This window comes from Tamandua tetradactyla, chromosome 13, assembly GCF_023851605.1.
Source record: "Tamandua tetradactyla isolate mTamTet1 chromosome 13, mTamTet1.pri, whole genome shotgun sequence".
NCBI classification, from domain to species: domain Eukaryota; kingdom Metazoa; phylum Chordata; class Mammalia; order Pilosa; family Myrmecophagidae; genus Tamandua; species Tamandua tetradactyla.
In genome coordinates, this window is record NC_135339.1 from 93634410 (window position 1) to 93657136 (window position 22727).

The window sequence follows — 22727 nt, forward strand, 5'->3', positions numbered from 1 at the left end:
TGGGCTCCGTGACTGGTGACCCGGGGGCTGGGGGTGGGCTCCGTGACTGGGGACCTTGGGGGGCTGGGGGTGGGCTCTGTGACTGGTGACCTGGGGGCTGGGGGTGGGCCCGTGATTGGTGGCCTGGCCCACACGAGCAGGGCTTGGCAGTGAGTTAAGAACACAAAGGTTCAGGCTTGCTTGACCGAAAGTGGGAAACAACACTTCAGGGTCTAGAGGTGGCCGAGGCCGGGCCTGGGTGCAGGTAGGTTATTGTGTTTCTTCTCCCCTCTTTTACATGTTGGAAAAAATCCATAATAAAAACTTTCCTAATTCATCCAGGTTGCACTTCATTTGAGGCAACAGAGGAGCCGTAGAGACCAGCGAGGGATGGAGGGTGGCACAGTGCTTGCCCTGTCAGCCTCTTGTCCCCCAAGCCTGCCTCGCTCTCAGCTGGAAACGTGGTCTGGGTCTCCCATGTCTCGGGCCTCCTGCACCCCAGATTCCCACGTCCCAGTTCCCCCATATCTGGGTTTCCAGCATGGCTCTCCAGTCTCGTCAGCTCAGCTAGGCTCCACCTGCTCGTCAGCCAGAATGGGTTATCCAGTCTCCAAGTCCCAGTAGCAACCACTACACCAACTCAAGGGAGCAGAGCCTGGAGGAAATGCAAACTTTCCCAAATTAAGTCATCTCCAAATGCCATCTTCTTGCCTCCTAATGCCCTCACCCCCAAACATGCCCTACCTGGTGCCTCAACTGCTGAGCATGTGCAGGATTCTCTAACAAGCACCCAGACAGCAGGGCTTCTTGGAGCTCCCTGCCTCCAGCGAGGCCTCCTTTGCTGAGCCCCACAGGGCCTGCTGTCCACCCCACAGCGTCCACCAGGACATCAAATCCACCCACCAGGGACATGCCCACTGGAGCTTGTTCATGTGGTCCATCACAGAGCTCAGGACACAGCAGGTGGAGGCGCGGGGCCATGGCTGGGAGTGGGGGCCCTGAGCTCCAGCCCAGTTCTGCCCCTGACAGGCGTCCGGGCTTCTGAGTAGCCTCCGGTGCCAGGGGTTGGACAAAACCGACCCAGCCGCCTCTCGGGGGCTCCTGGGTGTGAGTCACATGAGGGCGCGTGCTCCCCAGCGCTCTCTGGGGAAAGACGAGGGAGAAGCCCCAGGCAGCCACCCTCTCGGTACTGAGTCTGAGACAGAGAAACCAAGGGGTTTCCAAGCCACGGAGACCCAGGCCGGGGTGGAGGTGGTGGCAGAGGGGTGGGCTCTGGTCCCCCTCCTGCTCTGTCCTGGGCCTGGGGGAGAAGGGAAGGCGAACAGCCAGACCACCTGCGTGGCTGTAGAGGGACAGGACAGGACAGAGAAGGCCACACCCTGGAGGCCTCTCACTTGCTGATGTGTAGGTGCGTCAGGCATGGAGCTCTGGAGGCAAAGGGCCAGGTCTGTCACTTCATTGGCCCTTTGGGCCAGGAGAAACCCAGGAGAGTCACCCCTGGGGACAGGCTGTGTTGTCAGGGTCCAGTCACAGAAGCGAAGCCCCTGGGGTGATACAGGATGAGGGGTGGTTGTAGGGGGCTGACCACTTTAACAGTCCATAGGGGGCTGAGGCTTAAAGGAGCAGGACAGGTGGCAGGCAGGCAGGATGCGGGTGTCGGGAGCTGTTGAGGATGGCCGGAGCCTGCAGGTAGAGGCTGACCTCTCTCTACCTCCCTGGTCCAGGAGACAGAGCAGCCGAAGGTTGGAGAGCCCAGCTGTGCCACAGGAGCTGGGCCCCTGCTGCCCGAGCCAGCGTGAGCTGGGAGCTGCAGCAGAGCTTGGCACTGGCACCACCCACCTGTTTTTGTGGATTCTGGGAAAGACAGCTCCAGCCCAGCTCTGTGGGTGCTGTGCAGACCCCACTCCACCCTCCCTCAGCACGAGAGCCTTTGATTCATCTCATCCACACCCTCAGCTGACGAACGGGGCTATGGAAGCGCCTGGAGGAGAGGAGCTGGGCCAGGCCGCATGGCAGGCAGTGACGGGCACTGCCCACCAGGCTGGGGCCACGCGCCGCAGGAGAAGGTGGTGCCCACAGGCACGAGGGTTGGGGGGCACCTCTGGGCCCGCGAATGCCCTCTTTGTTCTGAGCCACCAGGCCCCCATCTGGTTAGAGACCCTTTAAGAAGCTCACCCCAAATCCAGCCTGCTCACTCAGCATGTGGCTGAAAAGGAGGTTTAAATTCTAAATATTATCACCGAAATTTGTCTTCAGACTTATATTAAAATCATAGATAATCATGGAAAGGAACACAGTTAAGAGAGTGTGTTATTTTTTCTGAAGATATTTTCATTATTTGATAAGGATTTAAATGGATTTTAACTACCTCCCTAGATGGTTCTTTTTAAATGTTTTAATTTTAAAACCTTACTGGCTTAATATATTATATCGTGCATAATCAGGTTATATATTCTCTATCCTATCTCAGCCTGAAAAATAAGAAAATTGGATTATAATAATACTGCTACAGGAGCAATTAGCAAAATAATCAAGGAGCACAGTCAGGCCCCCCACCCCTGAGCCAAGTGGAGAGTCCACCCCTCCCCACCCGGTGCTCACATCACCCTCAACTCACCCCCAAACCCCAGCCCCCAGCCCCACTCCCAGCCCCCAGCCCCATCTGCATCTGCCGGCGCCACCCCCACCCCCGCCCCGCCCCCACGCCCCCGCCCCCACGCCCGCCCCTCCCCCCTCCCTGTACAGACCCACCATCAGGCCACGCAAGACGACTTCCAGGAAGGACACTCCCACCCTGGGGGAGGCAGGCCTTTGCCGGTCATGGTCATGCATTCAGCCTTGACCGAAAGCCTGTTCGGCAGCCACCGCGGACTCCTGTGACCCCTGTGACCCTGACACGTCTGTAAGATGACTCTGCTGCTTGCGGAGGGAAGAACAGAAGTTCTCTGGGTTTGCTTGACCGTCCAAGCTCGCCCGGTGGGCAGCCAGCTCTCTGAGCCCACAAGCTCTAGTTTTAGAAAGTTCACCTCTCCTCCCACAGAGGGAGACCGAGCTCAGGCCAGGGTTAAAGGCAGGACCTCAGGCAGGTCATCTCTGCCGCCTATGCCTCAGAGGGTGAGAATGGGACTTCCCAGGCGCGTGTGAGCTCTTGCAGTGGCCCCCCACCCCCGCAGGCTCACTCGCAAAACCCTGCTCCTGCGGGCTGGAGCCCTGCGAAGGTGTCCTCACTCAAGGTGAGGCCAAACTGAAGGAGATGCCTTAACCCAGCATGTAAATGTCATGAGTAGAAGACAGAGGAGAGAGATGGCCAAGTGACAGAGGCAGACACAGAGCTCAGGTGGCCGGCAAGCTGCCAGCAGCATGCTTGAACTTCAGTGAAATCACCACCTTGCCAAACCCTTGATTTTGAATTTCTGGTTTCCTAAACTGTGAGATGATGACTTCCTGCTGCTGGAGCCGACCTGTCGGTGGCATTTGTCATAGCAGCTCTGGCAAACTAAGACAGCCTGGAGGAGCTGCTGTGCGCCGGGCCCTGAGATCAGCGGGGTGCCCCCGTGGATTGTACCCCAGCCTTGTGGTTCCGCAGGCCGTGGAGACCAGGAGCTCTCGAGGCGGCCGTGTGGGCTGGGAGCCCGGCTCAAGCACTCAGCACCATCCTATGACCTGGTGGCAAATGTGTGAGATGGGGACAGTGACCGTGACTGGCTGGACGGCTTAGGGCATTCGAAGCCCTCGGAGAAATGCTGGGCGGGGAGTCAGCACTCAAGTTCTGCCGGAATCGCTCTGCCAGGCATCCTTCTTCTTTAGCTCGGAACGTGCCCGGCCAGGAGAGCCACCCCTCGCTTCCAACCCCACTGCCCTGGGAGCTCCTCAAAGGCCAGGCTGCGCCTGCTGCCCTCCAGGGCCCCGGACACTACTCTGTATTTGCGGAGCTAAGTCACCGTGTGTGACCGGGGCATGGTGCATCTCAGCGGGCACCAGGGACTGGGCAGCAGGCGACCTGCTTGGAGGGGCTCCCGCAGGTGTTAGCCCAGGCTTGGTGGACCTCCTGGGAACCTGCCTCTCTGCAGAGTCCAGGCTGCTGGGAAGAACAGCCCTCAGGGGTCAGGTGAGGAGCTGTGCACTGCCAGGCTGTGAGCGCCCAAGGCGCTCAAGGAAGGAGCCAGCTTCGTTCTGCATGGAAGGCATCCAGCTGTGTGGATACACTCACAGCCGGTATATGGGGCCTCTATGGGCCATTTCCACCCCTGAAATATGATGGATAGTGCAAAGTGATGGTAAAAAATACCTATTTTATGTAGGAGCATAATAAATATCTCTTTTATATCCTAAATAAAATCTAAACATCCAGATTATTCTAGAGTCTTCTTTTACATCTTGCTGTTACGCCACCAGTTCTGGAATTTAGGTGAATTTGGTGAAAGTGAACATGACCTGCAGTGGAGCTGCCCCTGACCCCATGCAGGGCGGTTCCAGGGAAGCTGGGGCGCACCAGGCAAAGAGCGGCTTTCTCGGCCTGGCAAGGGAGCCTCATCCCAAGAGAACACAGAAGGGAACGGTCCCCTGAGCACGGAGGGGTGGGGCCTCTTAATCCACTCTGCTGGTTTCTGCATTCAAACTTGTGATGAGATTAGGAGGAAACTTTTCCTGTCATTGTGGCCAGTACCTTCTATAAAAGCTTGTCCATGCATTTGCAAGTGCATTTGGAAGAGAGCATTTTCAATTCCGTTAGTCCAAGCTACAAAAAAGAGTGTAGATCTCCAACTTTTGTTATTAAATGTGAGTTTTGGAGAGCTGGAAGAAGTTGGAATGGTAGTAAAAATGATTCATATCTCAGCACCCTCGCCAGACGGTTATTTATTACTAAATGCATATGGGAGGCCCACGTTTTCTGACTTCACTGGCAGACTTAGAGGCGTAAAATGGAGAGATGCATCTCGGCTGGTCGTGAAGATGAATCAAGTGAAATTACCCACTGAAGCCAATGCCACGCACTGCTCCGAAAGTATAGAAAATAATCTGTCCTCCCCTGGGCACGATATGCAGTTTGTTTTCATCCCGCTGACTTCTGTCTGCTTCGGGTAGAGATCACCTCCCAGACAACGACTCACATTGGGCCGTGGCCAGGACCCAAAGGGGAGGCTCGTGGAAGGGAGTCTGTGGAATATACACATCAAGGAAGGGCTCCAGAGAGGTCCAGGAAAGTTGATGCTGCCGGGAAGCTGAGCCCACACTCACACTGACAGCCCCCTGGGGAGGGGTCCCCTGCTTGGAGGGAGGTGGGCAGAAGATGCAGAGATTCAGATATTATTATGGAGCCACGCCATGTGCCGCTGCAATGCACGGGCACATGTGTACACACACACACACACACAGTATACACACATGCACATGGGGATGTGTATACATACATGTGCATAGGCACAAGCACACACACACACATGCACACATAGGTGATGGTGCCAGGGGGACCTAGGAGAGAGGCAGCTGGCCCTCTTGGCTCATCACTGGACCACTGAACACCTGCTCAGCCTTGGGGGCGCTGCTGCTGGACCCTGGACACAGGGCTTGGTCCCAGGCCCTGCCCTCAGGACACTCAATTCATCCCACTCAATCCACACCAGAGCCACATTTTTTTCTTTATCATCCAGTGAAAACTTCCTGAAATGTAAGTTCTGTTCAGAACCTCCCATTGCTCTGAGCAGCCAGCCTTCTCACAGCCCTTAATCTGCCTGTTTCTTAGACAGCCTTGGCCTGCTGGAGGGAGGCAGAGGAGGGGGGTGCTGGAGTCCAGTTACATAGAAGAAGGACAGGGCATGTTAGGGAGCAGATTGCTGCGACAGGCGTGTGCTGGCCCCAAATCTATGTATCCCATGGTCTTCCTTCAGCAAACTGCTTCCCGGGGAACAGGCAAGTCCTCAGAACGAAAGAGAAGCAAAAGCCTAAAGAAAAAAATCCCATTCTGGATAGAAGTTAAGCTGACCAGTCTGTTTTGGATGTGCACAGAGGTGGGTAGAGCAAGTAGTTGCTTATTTAACTGATGGAGTAGTTGCTTATTTAACTGATGGGAAACTATGGGGAGAAACTCTGTATCTGGAATTTCAGCTGAAGGGGGTTATTTTTATGTATAAAAGTATTGGGTCTGAAGAAGTTTTGCCCAGGAGTAAAGCACCTTAACCAGGTAAAGGAAGGAGCTTTGTCAATCCTGTTTTGTTCCCAGCAGTTCTCGTGGTCTGTGGAAGCGCTGGGAGAGAAAGAATTTGAATTGCGAAGTATGAGACTAGGGCACGCGGGAAGGTAAGGAAAGAGGCAAGAGGCCAGTATCCAGGCCCTTCTAGATTTCAAAACCTCAGCAGGTGTCCCGGGAACCTGGCAGCCTCTCTCTGGCCTTTTCTGAGGGGCACAGGGGGTTAGTGGGCACCTTGGCTTCCCCAGATAACAGCGTCCTGGGGAGCCATCCCGGAGCATGAGGATGGCAGCAGCGTGGAAGATGATGTCTCTCTGCTTAGCCTCACCCTGCTAAGGCTGAGAGAGTAGGCCGCCACCGCTTCACAGCAGCTGCTGGGAGACAGAGCACGGAGGAGGGGTGATGCTGGCTCTTCCTTCATCCCAGCTGCCTTTGGGCGGGATGCCTGACGACTAGGGCAGAATGGAGATTAAGCTGTTGTTCAGCTGCTCGTTTACAGGGAGAGCTCCATTTCTGCAAAATCTCTGCGGGTTATTCCAACAGCGCCTGAAGCAAAATGCATGCACTGGGCTTTGAAGAGAATGAGTTGGCCAAGTCATTTGATTACAAACTTTTATTGATCGAGAAGAGCACGGCCTCCAGAGCAGGAGAGCAGCTGTTTTCATTTGTGGTTTGCAAACTGGGGTCACAACAGGTTGAGAGCATTTGGGTGAGGTGACTGGACTGGAAGTAATTTCTCATTTCAGGATGGTCTCGGTCAGTGCTGCAAATTCACGTACCACCAGACACAAATTGTGTCGGGAGAATGCAGTGCCTGTATGTTGTGTTAACAGAGAGACCGCACACAGCTAATTGGTTCTCCCTGTCCTGTCCTGCTGTGTGTGAAGGCTTGTCAGATTGGGAACAGAGTTAAACTGAGCAGTTTCCAGATGGTGTTGCAAACGTCCAATGAATCGGTACATTTGGGGTCATCCATTTGCTTTATTTGTGTGAGAGGTCACTGACATCCCTGCAGGATAGAAGGCAGGGCATGGACCAAATGAGAAGGCCCCCTTGAATGCTCCCCACGAGGGCTCCCCAAGGGAGATGCCAAATGAACCTGCAGGTAGCCAGCCAGAGCTGGGATGCTCAGAGCCACTGAGAAGAGAATGGCCAGTGACTTGAAAGGTTCAGCGCCAATCTGATGGAAGACGTTCTTGCTTCCAAAAAATATGTGTCAGGAGATTGGAAATGATCACAGTTATAAGAATTGGGAGATAAAGGAAGGCAAATATTGACAACTAATTTAACTACTGTGCAAGGAAGAAACTTCACTAATTGGTTTCAAGCAGCCTGGGCTCATGGAAATGATCACCCCTGTCACAGAGAAAAATATGTCTAAGCAGCTTCCTGCAGTGGCGAAATGTGCAGCTAAGGTGCTCCTCTGCCCAGCCTGCTCTGTCTTCTGAGAGGATCTGCCTTGAGGTGAGAAAGCTGCCTGGCCGTGCAAGCGCCCTGGTCCCCAGGACAAGTGGGCTTTTCAGTAGAAAGACAAAACGTGCCTTAGCTCCAAGCGTACGAGCTCAGAGAGCGCCGAGTCCAGAGGCTGATCCACTGACCACAGCAGGTGCCCTGCGTGCACGTCCAGCTGTGGGCCAGACCCCCATGATTTCAACTCCCCAGCAAGATGCCTTGCAGAGGCAACCAGGGGTCTCCCCAGAGATTCAGCTTTGCAGGGCTAGGGGCAAAGTTTCTCTGTGTGACTCTGCTCCTCCATGCCTTGGGAGTGGACCGGGGTCAGCCATCAGCTTCTGGCCACTCCAGAGCCCCAGAGGCCCTTGCATTTAACCCTAGGAGGCAGGGCTGCTCACCTGTTATGCAGGTGAAGAGGTGGCAGACAAACGGGATGGCCAGCCCGGCCCTCTGACCGGTCCATGGCCCTCTCCAGAACTCTGTCGGGGAGCCCCCAAGGGACCAATTCACTTACCTCCATGACACAGAAGACCCTTTGGAACTTGAGGGGTGACGTTTTACAGGGTGGCAGGAGAAGCCCTGCGCCTCGTTTTCTCTGAGATGCCAAAGTTATCACCCAGTGACTGGCATAAAACTTGGGCACAAACACTCTCCCATGGGGACGGCAGGGATGAGCGTCTTCACGGGGTCCCTGGGCATGGGGCAGGGGCTTGCTGTGCCACCTGGGCAGCCAGAGCCGTGCCACCCTGCAGCCACCTGCGTCCTCACATCTGCCGCCCGCCCTGGGGGCTTTGGCCAGCTAAGCCCATGTCCAGGCTGTGCCCCTTTCCTGCCCTGTCTCGGCTCAGCTCTCCCCACTGGACAGGGCTGCCCGTCCCCACCCACCCTCCCTTCTGTCCCAGTCCTTCTCCCTCCTGACACTTGCTGCATTCAGGTCATGTCATTCCTTCGCCACTCTGCTCTCATGGCCATCCCTGCCCACCTGAAGGCTCAACCCCCGTGGCCTGGAGCCCGCATCTGCCTGCTCCTGGGAGCTCCGGATGAGGGCAGGCCCCGCGTGCCACATGGGCCTACAAATCCTTGCTGAACGAGGGAATCATGGTCACCTCTACTCCCGTGGACATTTATTTGCCAGGCTTGGGAGGAGCCCCCGAGGGTCAGGGGCCCCAGTTCAGTCCTGTGCATTTTTCCCACGTAGATAGCCAGGGCTGGCCTTGGTCCCCTCTGGACATAAGGGTGTGCCCCCAAGGGAGCCCGAGAGCACGCAGGAGCTAGAGCCTGTCCTCCCGCCTGCCCCGCGGCTCCCGCCCGCCTCCCTCCTGCCTCCTCCTGCCCCACGACCTCCTGCGTGGACCCCGGAGGCGGGGGCTTGGCACACTCTCTTCCAGTAGTGCCTGGTCCGCAGGAAAGGCTGAGGGGATGGGAGCACGGGGAACGGACAGGGCGAGGCACCCAGGAGAGCAGAGCTGCCCAGCCCGCCCCCAATGCCAGGCGTGCAGGTCACTAACACTCGCTGCCTTTGGGCATGTTGCTTACACTTCTTAAACTCAGGATTCTTCTCGAAGTGAGGATGTCCAGGTAAAGAAGTAAGAGACCACAGCACTTGGTTCAGGGCCTAGTATGGAGAAGGTGTTGAGTTAAATGAGTTCTTGTGACGGGTATTTGATTATTTACAAATATAGTGCCATGGTCTTTGGAAAAAAGAGGTATTTGCAGATGTTCCAGGTTCATAACAAATCACCCTGAAAACTCGGGCTGGAAGCAATGGCACCTTTTATTCTGCCTATGAGTCTGCACTTTGGGTCACGCTTGGCAGGGAAAGCTGCGCTCTGTTATTCACTTTTTTTAAATGTTTTTTAACATTTCTTTTAACTTTTTTTTATCTACATGAAATCACTGCCCTCCCCCCTATGAGGGACATGACATCCAGGGGTGAGTCTCCCTGGCGACGTGGGAGAGGACTCCCAGGGATGAATCCAGACCTGACACTGTGGGATCAGCAATTACATCCTGACCAAAAGAGGGAAAAGAAGTATATTAATAAAGTATCAGTGGCAGAGAGAGTTCAAATACAGTTGAGAGGCTACTCTGGAGGTTACTCTTACGTAAGCTTCAGTTAGACATTGCTACCTATCATAACTTGCCAAATCCCAACCAAAACCATTCCAGCCCATCCTAAAGAACACTTAAGGCAGTGTATAAGATTCCACAAAGTTCCAGGCACTAGAGTAACTTCCAGAAACCTACAACCTCCAGATGGGTCCCTGGTCCAGATACGTCCTGAAACCTAGCCCAGCCTCTCCAGAACATCAGATAGTTCCATCTTCCTACCCCATATCAGCAACAGACCCTTCCAATATAAAAAATTTAGAGTTGCCATAGCCCAAACAACCCCAAAGAGAGGTATGGAAAGATCAAAGGTGATGGTGGAGTTATGCAGAGAAGATAGGATTTAACAAATGAATATGAATGCTGAATCATTAAATTGATATCTCTTTTAGTATCCAGTATTTTAGAGCAGCTAGAAGTAAAAACCTAAAATCGTGAAATTGTAACCCATGTCAAAGTCTGAAATATGTTCTACAACTAATGGTGCTGTGCTTTGAAATGTATAGCTTTTTTGTATATATGTTGTTGTTCACAAAAAGAGAAAGAAAAAAAAGTTGATTGTGATGATAAATATTTAAGGCCTCTAGCCTCCTGTATTCTGGAGCAGCTAGAAGGAAAAATCTGAGAGGATCATATGGGAGCCCATGAAAAGCTCTGGGATCTGTCCTGTAGTCACTTGTTGAAGAGTGCTTTGAAAACTATTGCTTTTTTATTTCTTTTGCTTTGTATATATGTTATACTATACAATAAAAAAAGTTAAAAAAAAAACCAAAAAACGAGCAGGGGCTACTGAAGACAGACTTCCATCTGAGCTACTGTTAGGATAGATTCTTGCACCAAGCACTACAAACACACTGGAGCTCCAGAAATCACAGGGCCTCATTAACCAAGGTAACTCCTAAAATTGCATTTCTGCTTCTCCACGATTGACTTCCCTCCCCATGCTGAAGAAGTGGCAGTGTCAACTGCAAGTTTGCCCTTAGCTCGAATCCAAGCCAATGCCCTTCAAATGTCAGCTGCCTCCCAATGGCTCCAGGTCGCCAAGAGATAGTTGCCCCTTTAGGATTCAGTGGGATGTCCTAGGATTCCATCCTTGAGGCACCACCAGGTGGGCCTTCCTTGGAGCTATGGTCCAGGGAGAATGAAAGAAGACAATAAGATAACAAGAAGTTGCTAAAATGTGAGCGGTAAGTGAAGATGAGTTTGGGGTGTGGCTGACTTAGATTGTGACAAATTAGCCCTTTAGGCTTTTACTTTTCTTTCTTTCTTAGGACTTATCAGTTCTTCCATGCCCAATTATTGAAAAGACTATTTTGTCCCAGTTAGGAGGATTTGGGGGCCTTGTCAAACATCAGTTGACCATAGATTTGGTGGTCTATTTCTGCACACTCAATTCAATTCCATTTGTCAGTTTTTCTGTCTTTGTGCCAGTACCATGCTGTTTTGACCACTGTGGCTTTATAATAAGTTTTTAAGCTAGCGAGTGTTGATCCTCCCACTTCATTCTTTTCAAGATGCTTTTAGCTATTTGTGGTCTCTTCCCCTTCCAGATGAATTTGGCAGCTAGCTTTTCCAAATCTTCAAAGTAGGTTGTTGGAATTTTGATTGTTACTGTGTTGCATCTGTAGATTAATTTGGGGATCATTGACATCTTAACTGTATTTAGCCTTCTTATCCATGAGCAGGGAATGTGTTTCCACCTATTTAGATCTCCTTTGATTTCTTTTACCAATGTTAGGTAATTTTTTGTGTACAGGTTCTTTACATCCTTAGTTAAGTTCATTCCTAAGTATTTGATTCTAAATTTTAGTTGCTATTTTGAATGGAATTCTTTCCTTAACTGACTCCTCATTTGGTCACTGCTTGTGTGCAGAAATGTTACTGAGTTTTTGCATATTAATTTTATATGCCAACACCTTGCTGAATTTGTTTATTAGCTCAAGTAACTTTGCTGTGGATTTCTCAAGATCTTCCAAGTATAGTATCATGCCAACGGCAAATAATGAGTTTTGCTTCTTCCTTTCCAATTTGAATGCTTTTCATCCCTTTGTCGTGCCTGATTGCTCTAGCTAGAACTTCTAGCACAATGTTGAATAATAGTGGTGACAGTGGGCATCCTTGTCTTGTACCTGATCTTAGGGGGAAAGCTTTCAGTCTCTTTTCATTGAGTATAATGCAGGCTATCAGTTTTTCATATATTCCCTTTATCACATTGAGGTAGTTACCTTTGATTCCTATCTTTTGGAGTGTTTTTATCAGAAAAAGATGCTGAATTTTGTCAAATGCTTTTTCAGCATTAATCGAGATGATCATGTGATTTTTTCCTTTCAATTTTTTAATATGATTTATTACATTAATTGATTTTCTTGTGTTGAACCATACTTGCATTCTTGGTCTAAACCCCACTTTGTCATGGTGTATAATTCTTTCAATGTGCTGTTGGATTCGATTTGCTAATATTTTATTGAGAATTTTTGCATCTAAGTTCATCAGGGAGATTGGTCTGTAGTTTTCATTTCTTGTAGCATCTTTACCTGGTTTTGGTATTAAAATGATATTAGCTTCATAAAATGAGTTAGGTAGAGTTCCTTTTTCCTCAATTTTTTGGAAAAGTTTGAGCAGGATTGGTGTTAGCTCTTTCTGGAATGTTTAATAAAATTCTCCTGTGAAGCCATCTGGCCCTGGGCTTTTCTTTGTAGAAATATTTTTGATGACTGCTTGAATCTCTTTACTTGTGATTGGTTTGTTGAGATCTTCTATTTCTTCCTGGGTCAGTGTAGCTTGTTTGTGTGTCTCCAGGAATTTGTCCATTTCATCTAAGTTGTCTAGTTTGTTGGTGTATAGTTGTTCATAGTATCCTCTTATGATTTCTTTTATTTCTGCAGGGTTTGTGGTAATGTACCCCTTCTCATTTTTGATTTTGTTTATTTGCAGCCTCTCTTTTTTCTTTTTCAGTCTTGCTAGTGGCCCATCAATTTTCTTGATTTTCTCAAAGAACCAACTTTTGGTTTTATTGATTCTTTCTATTATTCTTTTATTCTCCCATTCATTTATCTCTGTTTTGATCTTTGTTATTTCTCTTCTCCTGTTTGCTTTGGGGTTAGTTTGCTGTTCTTTCTCAAGTTCTTCCAGGTTTGCTGTTAAGTCCTCCATTTTTGCCCTTTCTTGTTTTTTTTTTTTTTTTTTATTAACGGAAAGAAAGAAATAAAAGAGAAAAAAAAGAAATTAACACAACATTTAGAAATCATACCGTTCTACATATGCACTCAGTAATTTCTTTCTTGTTTTTTAATATAAGCATTTAGGACAATAAAATTTCCTCTCAACACAGCCTTTGCCACGTCCCATAAGTTCTAGTAAATTGTATTCTCATTTTCATTCATCTCCAGTAGCTACTGATTTCTCTAGCGATTTCTTTTTTGATCCACTAGTTGTTAAAGAGTGTGTTATTTAATCTCCACATATATGTGAATGTTCTCGTTCTTTGGGGGGTTTTCGAGATCCAGCTTCATCCCATTGTGGTGAGAGAAAGTGCTTTGAATAATTTCAATATTTTAAAATTTATAAAGCACTGTTTTATGCAGCAGCATATGATCTATCCTGGAGAATGTTCCATGAGCACTAGAAAAGAATGTATAACCTTGCGCTTTGGGATGCAATGACCTATATATGTCTGTTAGGTCTAATTCCTTTATCAAATTATTTAACTTCTCTGTTTCCTTGTTGATCTTCTGTTTGGTTGTTCTCTCTATAGAGGAGAGTGGCGTATTGAAGTCTCCTACATGATTGTTGAAACATCTATTGCTCCCTTCAGTTTTGCCAATGTCTGTCTCACATACTTTGGAGCTCCTTGATTGGGAGCATAAACATTTATGATTGTTATATCTTCTTGGTGAATTGACCCTTCCTAAATACTCTATAGTGTCCTTCTTTGTCTCTTATGATGTCTTTACATTTAAAGTCTATTTTGTCCAATATTAGTATAGCTACTCCTGTTTTCTTTAGGTTACAACTTGCATGGAAAATCTTTTTCTGCCCTTTCACTTTCAATCTATTTGTATCCTTGTGTTTAAGTTGAGTCTCTTGTAAGTAGCATATAGCTGGATTATGTTTCTTAATCCATTCTGCCAAGCCGTATCTTTTAATTGGTAAGTTTAGCCCGTTAACATTCAAAGTTATTACTTAAAATGCGTTTCTTGATTCCACCATCTTATCTTTTTAATTTTATTTGTCAGATCTTATATTCTTTTCCATCTTTCTCTTTGTATTCTTTAAATTACTCTTAGTGGTACTCTTCAATTCTGTACCCTCCTCCAGACCTCCTTCTCCTGTCTTTTTTTTCAGCTGGCAGCACTCTTTTTAGTATTTCTTGTAGGGCCGGTCTCTGGTTGACAAATTCTTTCAGGACTTCTTTGTCTGTGAAAGCTTTAATCTCTCCCTCAGTTTTGAAGGACAATTTGGCTGGGTACAGAATTCTTGGTTGGAAGTCTTTCTCTTTCAGGATCTCGAATATATCATATCACTGCCTTCTTGCCTGCAGGTACTAGTTTAGTAGTCTGAACTCAGTCTTATTTGAGTTCCCTTGTATGTAGTAGATTGTTTTCCTCTTGCCACTTTCAGAATTTTCAGGTTCTCTTCAACATTTGACAAATTGATTAGTATGTGTCTTGGGGAAGGCCTATTTGGAATTATTCTGTTTGGAGTTCTTTGGGCTTCTTTGATTGTTTATTTATGTCCTTTATGAGGGTTGGGAAGTTTTCACCCATTATATCCTCAACACCTCTTCCTAGCCCTTTACTCTTCTCTTCTCTTTCTGGGACACTGATGATTCTTATATTTGTGCACTTTTTGTCTATCATTTTCCTGAGTTCCCATTCCATTTTTTGCATTTTTTTTTTGCCATTTGCTGTTTTGAGTTTTTGATGTAAGTTATCCTGTCCTCTATATCACTTATGCTTTCTTCTTTTTCTTCAAATCTGGTGTTGTGTGCCTTTAGTATGTTTTTTATTTGGTCAACAGAGTTTTTAATCTCTGTGATTTCCACTATTTTTCTATTCATTCTTTCAAATTCCTCTTTGTGCTCTTCTACTATCTTCTTGATCTCCTTTATGTCATTTGCTATCCCACTTATTTTATTAAGTAAAGTTGTATAAATTTCTTAGATTAGTTGTTCCAATATCTGTGTCTCTTCTAAGAAGTGTTTTAATTTGGTCATTAGGCAGGGCTTTTATCTGTCTGCATTGTAATATAATTAGCAGTCTTCTGCTGTCTTCGTCTCATATAAACATCTTGATTGAGTTGATTTCTTTCAGTAGTCTCAGGCCTTGTGTTTGCAGGATGATTGTTCAGCAGGGAGCAGGGCATGGGGTGGGCACTCAATACAGTGATTTGTTTCAGGGTAGGTGTGGGCACAGGTTGGGGATGTTATGCTGATACTTGTGAATGTGGGTGTCCAGTGGCCAGGGAGGGTGTAGCTGTTTGGGTGCACTGGTCTGGGGGGCGTAACCCAGGTGTGCCCTAGTTTAAGGCATAGGGCACTTTGTGCACATGCGTAGAGCTGTGGCAGCAGGTTGGTGTTACACCTTCATGGATTGGGTGCAGATGGCCTTGCTGTGCAGGTCGGCACTTTCTCAGAGCTGGGAAGTGAGGCTGAGGGCTATGGGCATGCACAGTATTAAGACTACTGTACCGTGCAGTTCCCAGAGCTGAATGACATGATGGGGGCAAGTGTGGGCCTGAGAGTGCCATAAATGGATATGTTGAGCTCTGGGAGGGTGGGGTGAGGCTGTGGGAAACTATGGGTGGGGGCAGGGGTAGCCTGGGTATAGAAGTCAGTGCCCACAACCTTTATGCACTGGGAACAACCTGGAGGGAGCAGGGAGGGGGAGGTAGTGCTCAGTGTGGTGCAAGAGAGGTTGGTAAGGCTGCACTTGGGGTGGGGGTGGGGGCAGGTACGTGCACTGGGGGCTGGTGGGGTGGGGCACCTGGAGCGTGGGGAACAGGAGTAGGTGACGGGGTTCTTGTGCGTGAGGTGTGGGTGAGTCACCGGTCATGGGGCTGTGCTGGTGAAGGTAGCACACCCAAGGTTGTGACCTGGCTGACTTCCTGACCCTGGGCTCCCGTCCATCCGTGTGCTCTCATGGGCTCTGTGCCTTCATGTCAGGCTCCTGCTTTCTGCCTCTCAGCTCCTCGGCCTCTGCAACCAGGTGCCGCATGTAGTGCAGAAGCTCCCCCAGGTCAGCTGCACTCCTGAATCGCAGCCGCAGTCGCCTCCTGTCCCTTCTCTGACTTCCGTGGAGCAGGGCTGAGCTCAAGCTACTTTATTTGGCCATGTTTCCAGAAGTCTGTCATTCACTTTTTTTAATTTTCTATTTCTTTAATTTCTGTTGTTTTCATTAATTCTTTCTAAGATTATTATGATCTGTTTAATAACTTCTTTGATTTCAGATTTAAGGGCACACCTTGTGTGGTTCATTTCTATCTTTTCCATAGTGACTAATATAGTTCTAAATGCGCACAATCTCAAATCTGTTTATATGGGTCCATAATGACTACTCAGCATCGAGATGCAGGTATTCATGGATAACTCTTCTTTATAGAGACCTTACACACGCTTCATTAAACTGTATTCAAGGTGTATGGTGTACATGACAATTTTTTATGGTATTAACAAATGCAGAATTTTAAAATGCTATTTTCCTAATTGTTTCTTACAATATGTAATGCTACAATTGTTTTTTTTTATATTGACTTTGCTGTCAGCTATATGTTTAAAGGGAATTATTAATTCTATTACTTTTTACTCTGTGTTTTTTTCTAGGTACAAAATAATGTCATCTGTGAATAATAACACTTTTAGTCTTTCTTTTCCAATCCTTACACTTTTTATTTTCTTTGCCTTATGGAATTGGCAAGGAATTTCTCTCGGGGGCCTTGGACTGCACCAGCTGTGAGGCGATTGGCACTCTCTGCCAGAATGACACTTTAATTTCCTAAATACATACAAAAAAATTTAAAAATTCACTTTTGTTGTCCTCAAAGTACATGTATATTTGATGTTTCATCCACAGACACATATAAACCGGTTTATTTTCCTCCCCAAGGGCTTTCTTTATTACACCTGAATACTTGAATTTGCCCTTTATTTAAACAAGATGTTGAGTGATACAAATATTAGAGGGATAATAGATAGGGATAGAGGATGGATGGGTAAATGGATAGGTATGCTATAGATGTATGTATAGATATAAACAAATTAAAATGTTTTTGTTCTATTAAGTTCATAATCATGACTATGTGAACTAATAAGACCTAAGTTCCTAAATATTTGTATGAAAGGCCAAAATGCCTGGAAATTTTCCTGCATAATGCCCACCTGCTTATAAACCCTCAGGTTATAGAAGTTGTTCACACTTCACCCAGCACAGGGGCTGGACTTGTGTTGATGTGTGTTATCTCTCAGTTTCTGCTGCTAATACAGTTCCTGGTACCGTTCCCTGAAGCTGCGAGCCCTCAATAGCCACTGTTCAAGGGTGATGCTGGCGATAGTGATTATGCTGATGCAGCGCTGACAGCAAACACACGGCTCACTTGGTAGGTGTGATGGACGAGAGTGCAACAGAGGGATTGTTACATACGTCTGAGCAGAGTTACAGGAGACGAGGGTACCTGAGACTGGCCCGAGCAGGAGGAATCTCAGCCTTGGGCCTGAAGGGGCAGGAAAAAGAGCTGTCCCCAAAGCCCAGCTGAGCCGTGGTTGTGGGAGGGGCTGCCTGACTAGGGCTCTGTCCTTGGGAAAAGGGAAGATGCCCCTGCTAGCTCAGGTCCAGCGGGGAGATGGGGTAAGCATGGAGAAACACCCCAAACACGCTCCCCTATCCCCACCTCCAATTCCCTGCTGATGTGTCCTGTGGACAGACCCCAGAGGAGAGCCAGCAGGCAAGGATGCTCCATGGCTGCAGCCTGTGGAGCCTCTTGGGACAGGGGGCAGGGGAGCAACCCCTTCAAAGTGGACAGTGTGTCTGCAAGGGCAATTAGAAACTATGGAGACAGTCCACCCCTCTGGCCCCCTGGGTCCACACTGTTATTGGCAAAGACAAAATTTGAGGTCTCAACACAAGAGCCAATTCAATCACCTGCTAGATTTTGTGAGGTAAGGTTAATGTGGACAGTTCCCACCTGAAGCCCAAAGTTGTCACCGATGACCATAGGAGGTGGGATAGAGCAACAATCTAAAAGCATAGCTGCTCCCTTTCCTAATTCTGGAGATGGTCCTGAGTCCTCAAGTGGTGACCCAAGCTTCCACCAGCCATGCTGTGCTCTCTGGCCCTCTGCCAGCAGGTAGAGGGGTTTGTTAACAAGGTGGGGTGACCTAGATTGGGTCTCTTAACCATATTATGTGGTTACCTTTTCCTGCTGGCCCACGCCACGTGCTAAGAGAGCTGCTCAAAGTGTCCAGTGAACCATCCAGGTTCACACACAGGCCTCCTGGTCCCTTTCATGTGGTGTCGATGCCACCCGCTTTGGCAGCCAGCACAGAGACCCCCTTTCCCCACCTGCTGTCTCATGGCCAGGAGCAGCCGCACTGGCAAAGAAGCAGTCACAGCCTCTGAGCGAACAGAACCATGGCGTGTTCTCCAGTGCATTCTTGAAGTTCAAGCTTCTAAACTCACGAAGCCCAGACTTGTGGGAATGGACATAAAAATTCCTTCAGTGGATTATTAAATCTAATAGTGAGAGAAGCCATGCCTGCCTCCACGTTTTGGTGATTGGAGTCATGCATTACGGCTTCCATATACAGGCTGCTGTTCCAGTATATAAAACCCTGTGCCTGAACCCCACAGTGCCACAGGCGTTCTCCCATATGTGCAGCAGCAGGCCATTCCAGCATCTTGTCAGTCCAACTACTTGTGGGGGATTGGGTCCGTATCGATGCAAGCGGACCGGGTGAGTACAAGCTTATGGCTAAAGATACTTTCCCTTAAAATAAATTCCTTGGTCAAGGAAAACCTTATGTGAGAAACCACAGTGATTTATGAGTCATTCTGCAAGAACTCCCACCTGCTCCCACAGAGGGTAAGCTAGAAGTGGTAGCGTACCTCTGGGGGAATGGGGGAGATTAGTTCCAATCTAGTCTAAAACCTGGGAGATACCAGGGGTGGCCATTCCTGCCACATCCCCATTTAATCCACCTCATAATAGGAATTCGATCCTAGCACAGCCTGGACAAAGGAAAGCCAAAGCTGGTCCTGTACTAAAGAAAGTAACTGGAAGATTTCTATGCAAGGAAAATTGGTTCATGCAAAAGATACAGGGAAGGGGAGTAAAAGGTAGAGATGGGGTGATCAGCAGGTCTGATTTTACCAGCAGGTAAGTTTTGGGGGCTTTTGATTAATCAAAATCTTCAGCACCATCTTTGCTTGCCAAAATGTCCCCACCTGATGTCTAAGGGTCCCAGCCTGACCCACTAGTCCACTTAAGCAAAAGAAACCCAATATGTTTAACATGCAATGGTCATTACAACCCTACAACCCCTTATAAGGCCTTGGGCTTGCACGCCGCCATCTCGGTTCTCTAACTGCAAACAGTAGTGGATTCCTGTATCGCTGCCATGTATGCTTTCAGGTGTTCTTCCACTGAATTGGGTTGAGCACTCCATGATTCAGTTTTGCTCTGTGAGGCACTCCGGGGTGGTTGGAACGAGCCAGCCCATGCCCAGTCTTTGTGACGACACTCATCCCCACGGTGATGAGGTGACAGCCCCCACCCCCTTGGGCTGCGGCTGCAACCCCCCCCCACCCGAATCACCCCAGGGACTGTCCAAGTGACCATGGCGCCATCTAGTCCACAGCCCGCCAGGCCCCCCACCCCCGCATGCCCTCACTGACTCTCAGAACCCTATTTTGCATTGTTCTTTCTGCAGTCTCGCCTTCCCTGACAAAAAGTAAAAAAGTAATTACTACATTTGTCAGACTTGTGACAGGAAGGAGCATGATCAAAAAATGGATAGTACGCCAGGTTCAGGGAGAGCTGCAGGGACAGGTGAGGCATCTGCGGCCAGTGCGGTGTGAACTGTTACGCCTCTGAGCTGGAGGGGCAGGAGGGGTGTTAGAGAAGCCATAAAATATCGCTCACCTGGCTGCCGTGGTTGATGCAAGGCAACAACGATGACCAATCCCAGAAACCTGCCCTCTGCCCTAGCAACAATGGTGACCAATCCCAGAAACCTGCCCTCCGCCCTAGCAACAACGGTGACCAATCCCAGAAACCTGCCCTCCGCCCTAGCAACAACCGCGACCAATCCCAGAAACCTGCCCTCCGCCCTAGCAACAACGGTGACCAATCCCAGAAACCTGCCCTCCGCCCTAGCAACAACGGTGACCAATCCCAGAAACCTGCCCTCCGCCCTAGCAACAACGGTGACCAATCCCAGAAATCTGCCCTCCGCCCTAGCAACAACGGTGACCAATCCCAGAAACCTGCCCTCCGCCCTAGTAACAACGGTGACCAATCCCAGAAACCTGCCCTCCGCCCTAGCAACAACGGTGACCAATCCCAGAAACCTGCCCTCCGCCCTAGCAACAACGGTGACCAATCCCAGAAATCTGCCCTCCGCCCTAGCAACAACGGTGACCAATCCCAGAAACCTGCCCTCCGCCCTAGTAACAACGGTGACCAATCCCAGAAACCTGCCCTCCGCCCTAGCAACAACGGTGACCAATCCCAGAAACCTGCCCTCCGCCCTAGCAACAACAGTGACCAATCCCAGAAACCTGCTTTGTGGCCCTAGCAACAAAGGCCACCAATCCCCACCCGACAGGTGTCCCTGCATGCTCCCAGCCTATTTGAGCCTGTGCGCTTCCTGAATAAAGCGGATGCCTTCCAGCACCCCTGAGGATTGTTTCCTGAGTCGTGTGCTGTGTGCTCTGTGTGTGTGACTGACTCAGTACGGCCGCTTATCCCCAGCCATCAGCTACCCAACAGAGGGGTTGTGACAGGATGCAACCAGGGTTTTGGGGGGCGGCTGCCCTGCAGGAGGCGGGGCCAGGGCAGAGGGCTGAGGCCTCCTTGAAGCGTGGCCCAGAAAGAGCTGGAAGGATACACGACCTCATCGCCTTCCCCTGTGTCTCCGGTTCCTCCCGCTGGCTGGGCAGGTGGACGCAGAGAGCAAGAGAGGCCAGATGGAGCCACCTGCGGCCAGCGCCCCTCCGAGGAGAGAGCCGGTGGGATTGGGGGTGCTGGTGGAGAGCACCCACCCCGTGAGGCTGGTGCCCACCTCCTTTCCTTCTTCCTGTTTGATTTCTGGGAATAATGGGATTTCTCTGGGTCTATACTTTTCTGAATTTCCTTGCGGAAAAATGCAACTATGTCGTAAGGGAATTGAGAGTTTTAGGTAACACGTTCCCTAACGATTTTACAAATATCAGGAAAAATCACTTCTTGAGTGGACTTTGACAAAACAAAAACCGATCGATCAAGCAAGCAAACAAACAGAATGGCACTGGCACCCAAAGACGCTACCCCTCGTAGCCGGTGACCTGTTAGCAATACCTGTGAGGACAAGACGCATGATGAGGGAGGGGGCTTGCTCGCCCAGTTACACTGTAACCTGCGTGGCAAAGTGTCACCGGAAGCTTAGTTAAGGTGAAGGGGCGGCGGGGCGGGGGTGCTGTGTCTGAACAGGGGCTTGTTTAGATTCCCAATTCAGATAAATTGTGAAATAAATAAATGGGTGTTCAAGAAGTTAGAGAACACATTTGATCATCTGAAGGGTATCAAACATTGTTTCATGCTTGGACTAGTAAGTTTTCTAATAAGACCTGTTTGAATAGTACTTAAATGCAGCTCTTATCTGCAATAATGTGTCTGTATATATGTGTGTACATACATTAGTTACCGAATCTTTCAAAAAAATGTTCTAACTATCTAGTAGAAATGCAATTTTATGCTGAAGTTTACGCTGGAAATCTTAGCCACAGAAACCCACTGGTTTAAAATATTTATTAATTAAAAAAATTTTTGAATTTTTTTTATACAAAGATGATGAGAAAAATCTCATGCAAACTCTGGGCATACAATAAAAATAACTCAACTATTAATATGATGTTTTGTACAAAATAATTCTTTCTTCCGGTAGGGCCTCTGGCAGACAGTCGGCTCCATTCTGCAGCCAGGAGGCCCTGAGACGAATGAGGACATCCCCCTAGAAATCTGTAAGTGATCTGTGCTTTCACAATGATTAATGAAGAAGACCCTATCACACTACGCAGAAAACCGGACTGAGACGAGATCACGGGACACTTAGGGGGAACCCCAACACCACTGAACCCCTGGGAACGGAAGTCGCTCACAAAGACATTCAGAAAAGTTTCAGCCAATTGGCCTAAGCGATGAAGGCGCCTTGAGAGTGTTGTAGATGGAGTCGGTGTCTGCTTAATTACAAACCTGCAGTGGATTTATAATTTGTATATATTACAAGTAATTTGCATAATTAAAGCAATTAAGGGATTGACTATCATGGCAATTAGAAATGCATCAAACTCTGAGCGTTGTACAAAAGAGAGAGCTTCAATATGAAACAGTCAAGACCCCAACATGTCCCCAGTGCAGCGCCCCCCAAGCTGTCCTGCTGCTCTCTTCTCCCCCCACCCTGGCAGCCTCAGCGCTGGCCCACACGTCAGCACAGGTTTCACCAACTCATCTCATTTTCCGCAGTCTCAGTCTGTTTTCCTTGTCCCGTTTCTTAAGAACAAGCATGAATTGGTTGAAAAAATGTTCCTGGTCCTTCCGTTTTTGCACAAGTCGGAACCTCTGGTCCCGGCCATATTTCTCAGCAAACTCCTTAAATGTGGTTCTGAAAAACAAGAAGGTTCTTGAGACATGTCCCCCAAGAGTGAGCATTTCATGCTGGCATTGCTTGAGGTGGTGGAGAGGCTTCCCACCAGACTCCGAATTCTGGGGTACAGGGAAGAAGGGGGGATGCCCGGACAGGTTTATGCCT

The 22727-nt window shown here is 48.7% G+C and overlaps 1 protein-coding gene and 1 long non-coding RNA gene across 2 annotated transcripts in view; both read right to left on the bottom strand.

Annotated features, from left to right (window-relative positions):
• Positions 1-6829: 6829 nt before the first annotated feature.
• Positions 6830-19917, bottom strand: LOC143653309 (uncharacterized). The gene is made up of 3 exons (XR_013161247.1): positions 19862-19917; positions 9155-9233; positions 6830-7175 (listed from the first exon to the last, which is right to left on the bottom strand). It is a non-coding gene; the product is annotated as an uncharacterized LOC143653309 (long non-coding RNA).
• A 2417-nt stretch (positions 19918-22334) lies between these two features.
• TCERG1L (transcription elongation regulator 1 like) overlaps positions 22335-22727 on the bottom strand; it is a 215433-nt gene continuing 215040 nt past the window's right edge. Inside the window, exon 12 of the mRNA XM_077124440.1 lies at positions 22335-22580. Within this exon, the coding sequence (XP_076980555.1) occupies positions 22424-22580 (157 nt within the window). The 3' untranslated portion in view covers positions 22335-22423. The remainder of the gene's footprint in view (positions 22581-22727) is intronic.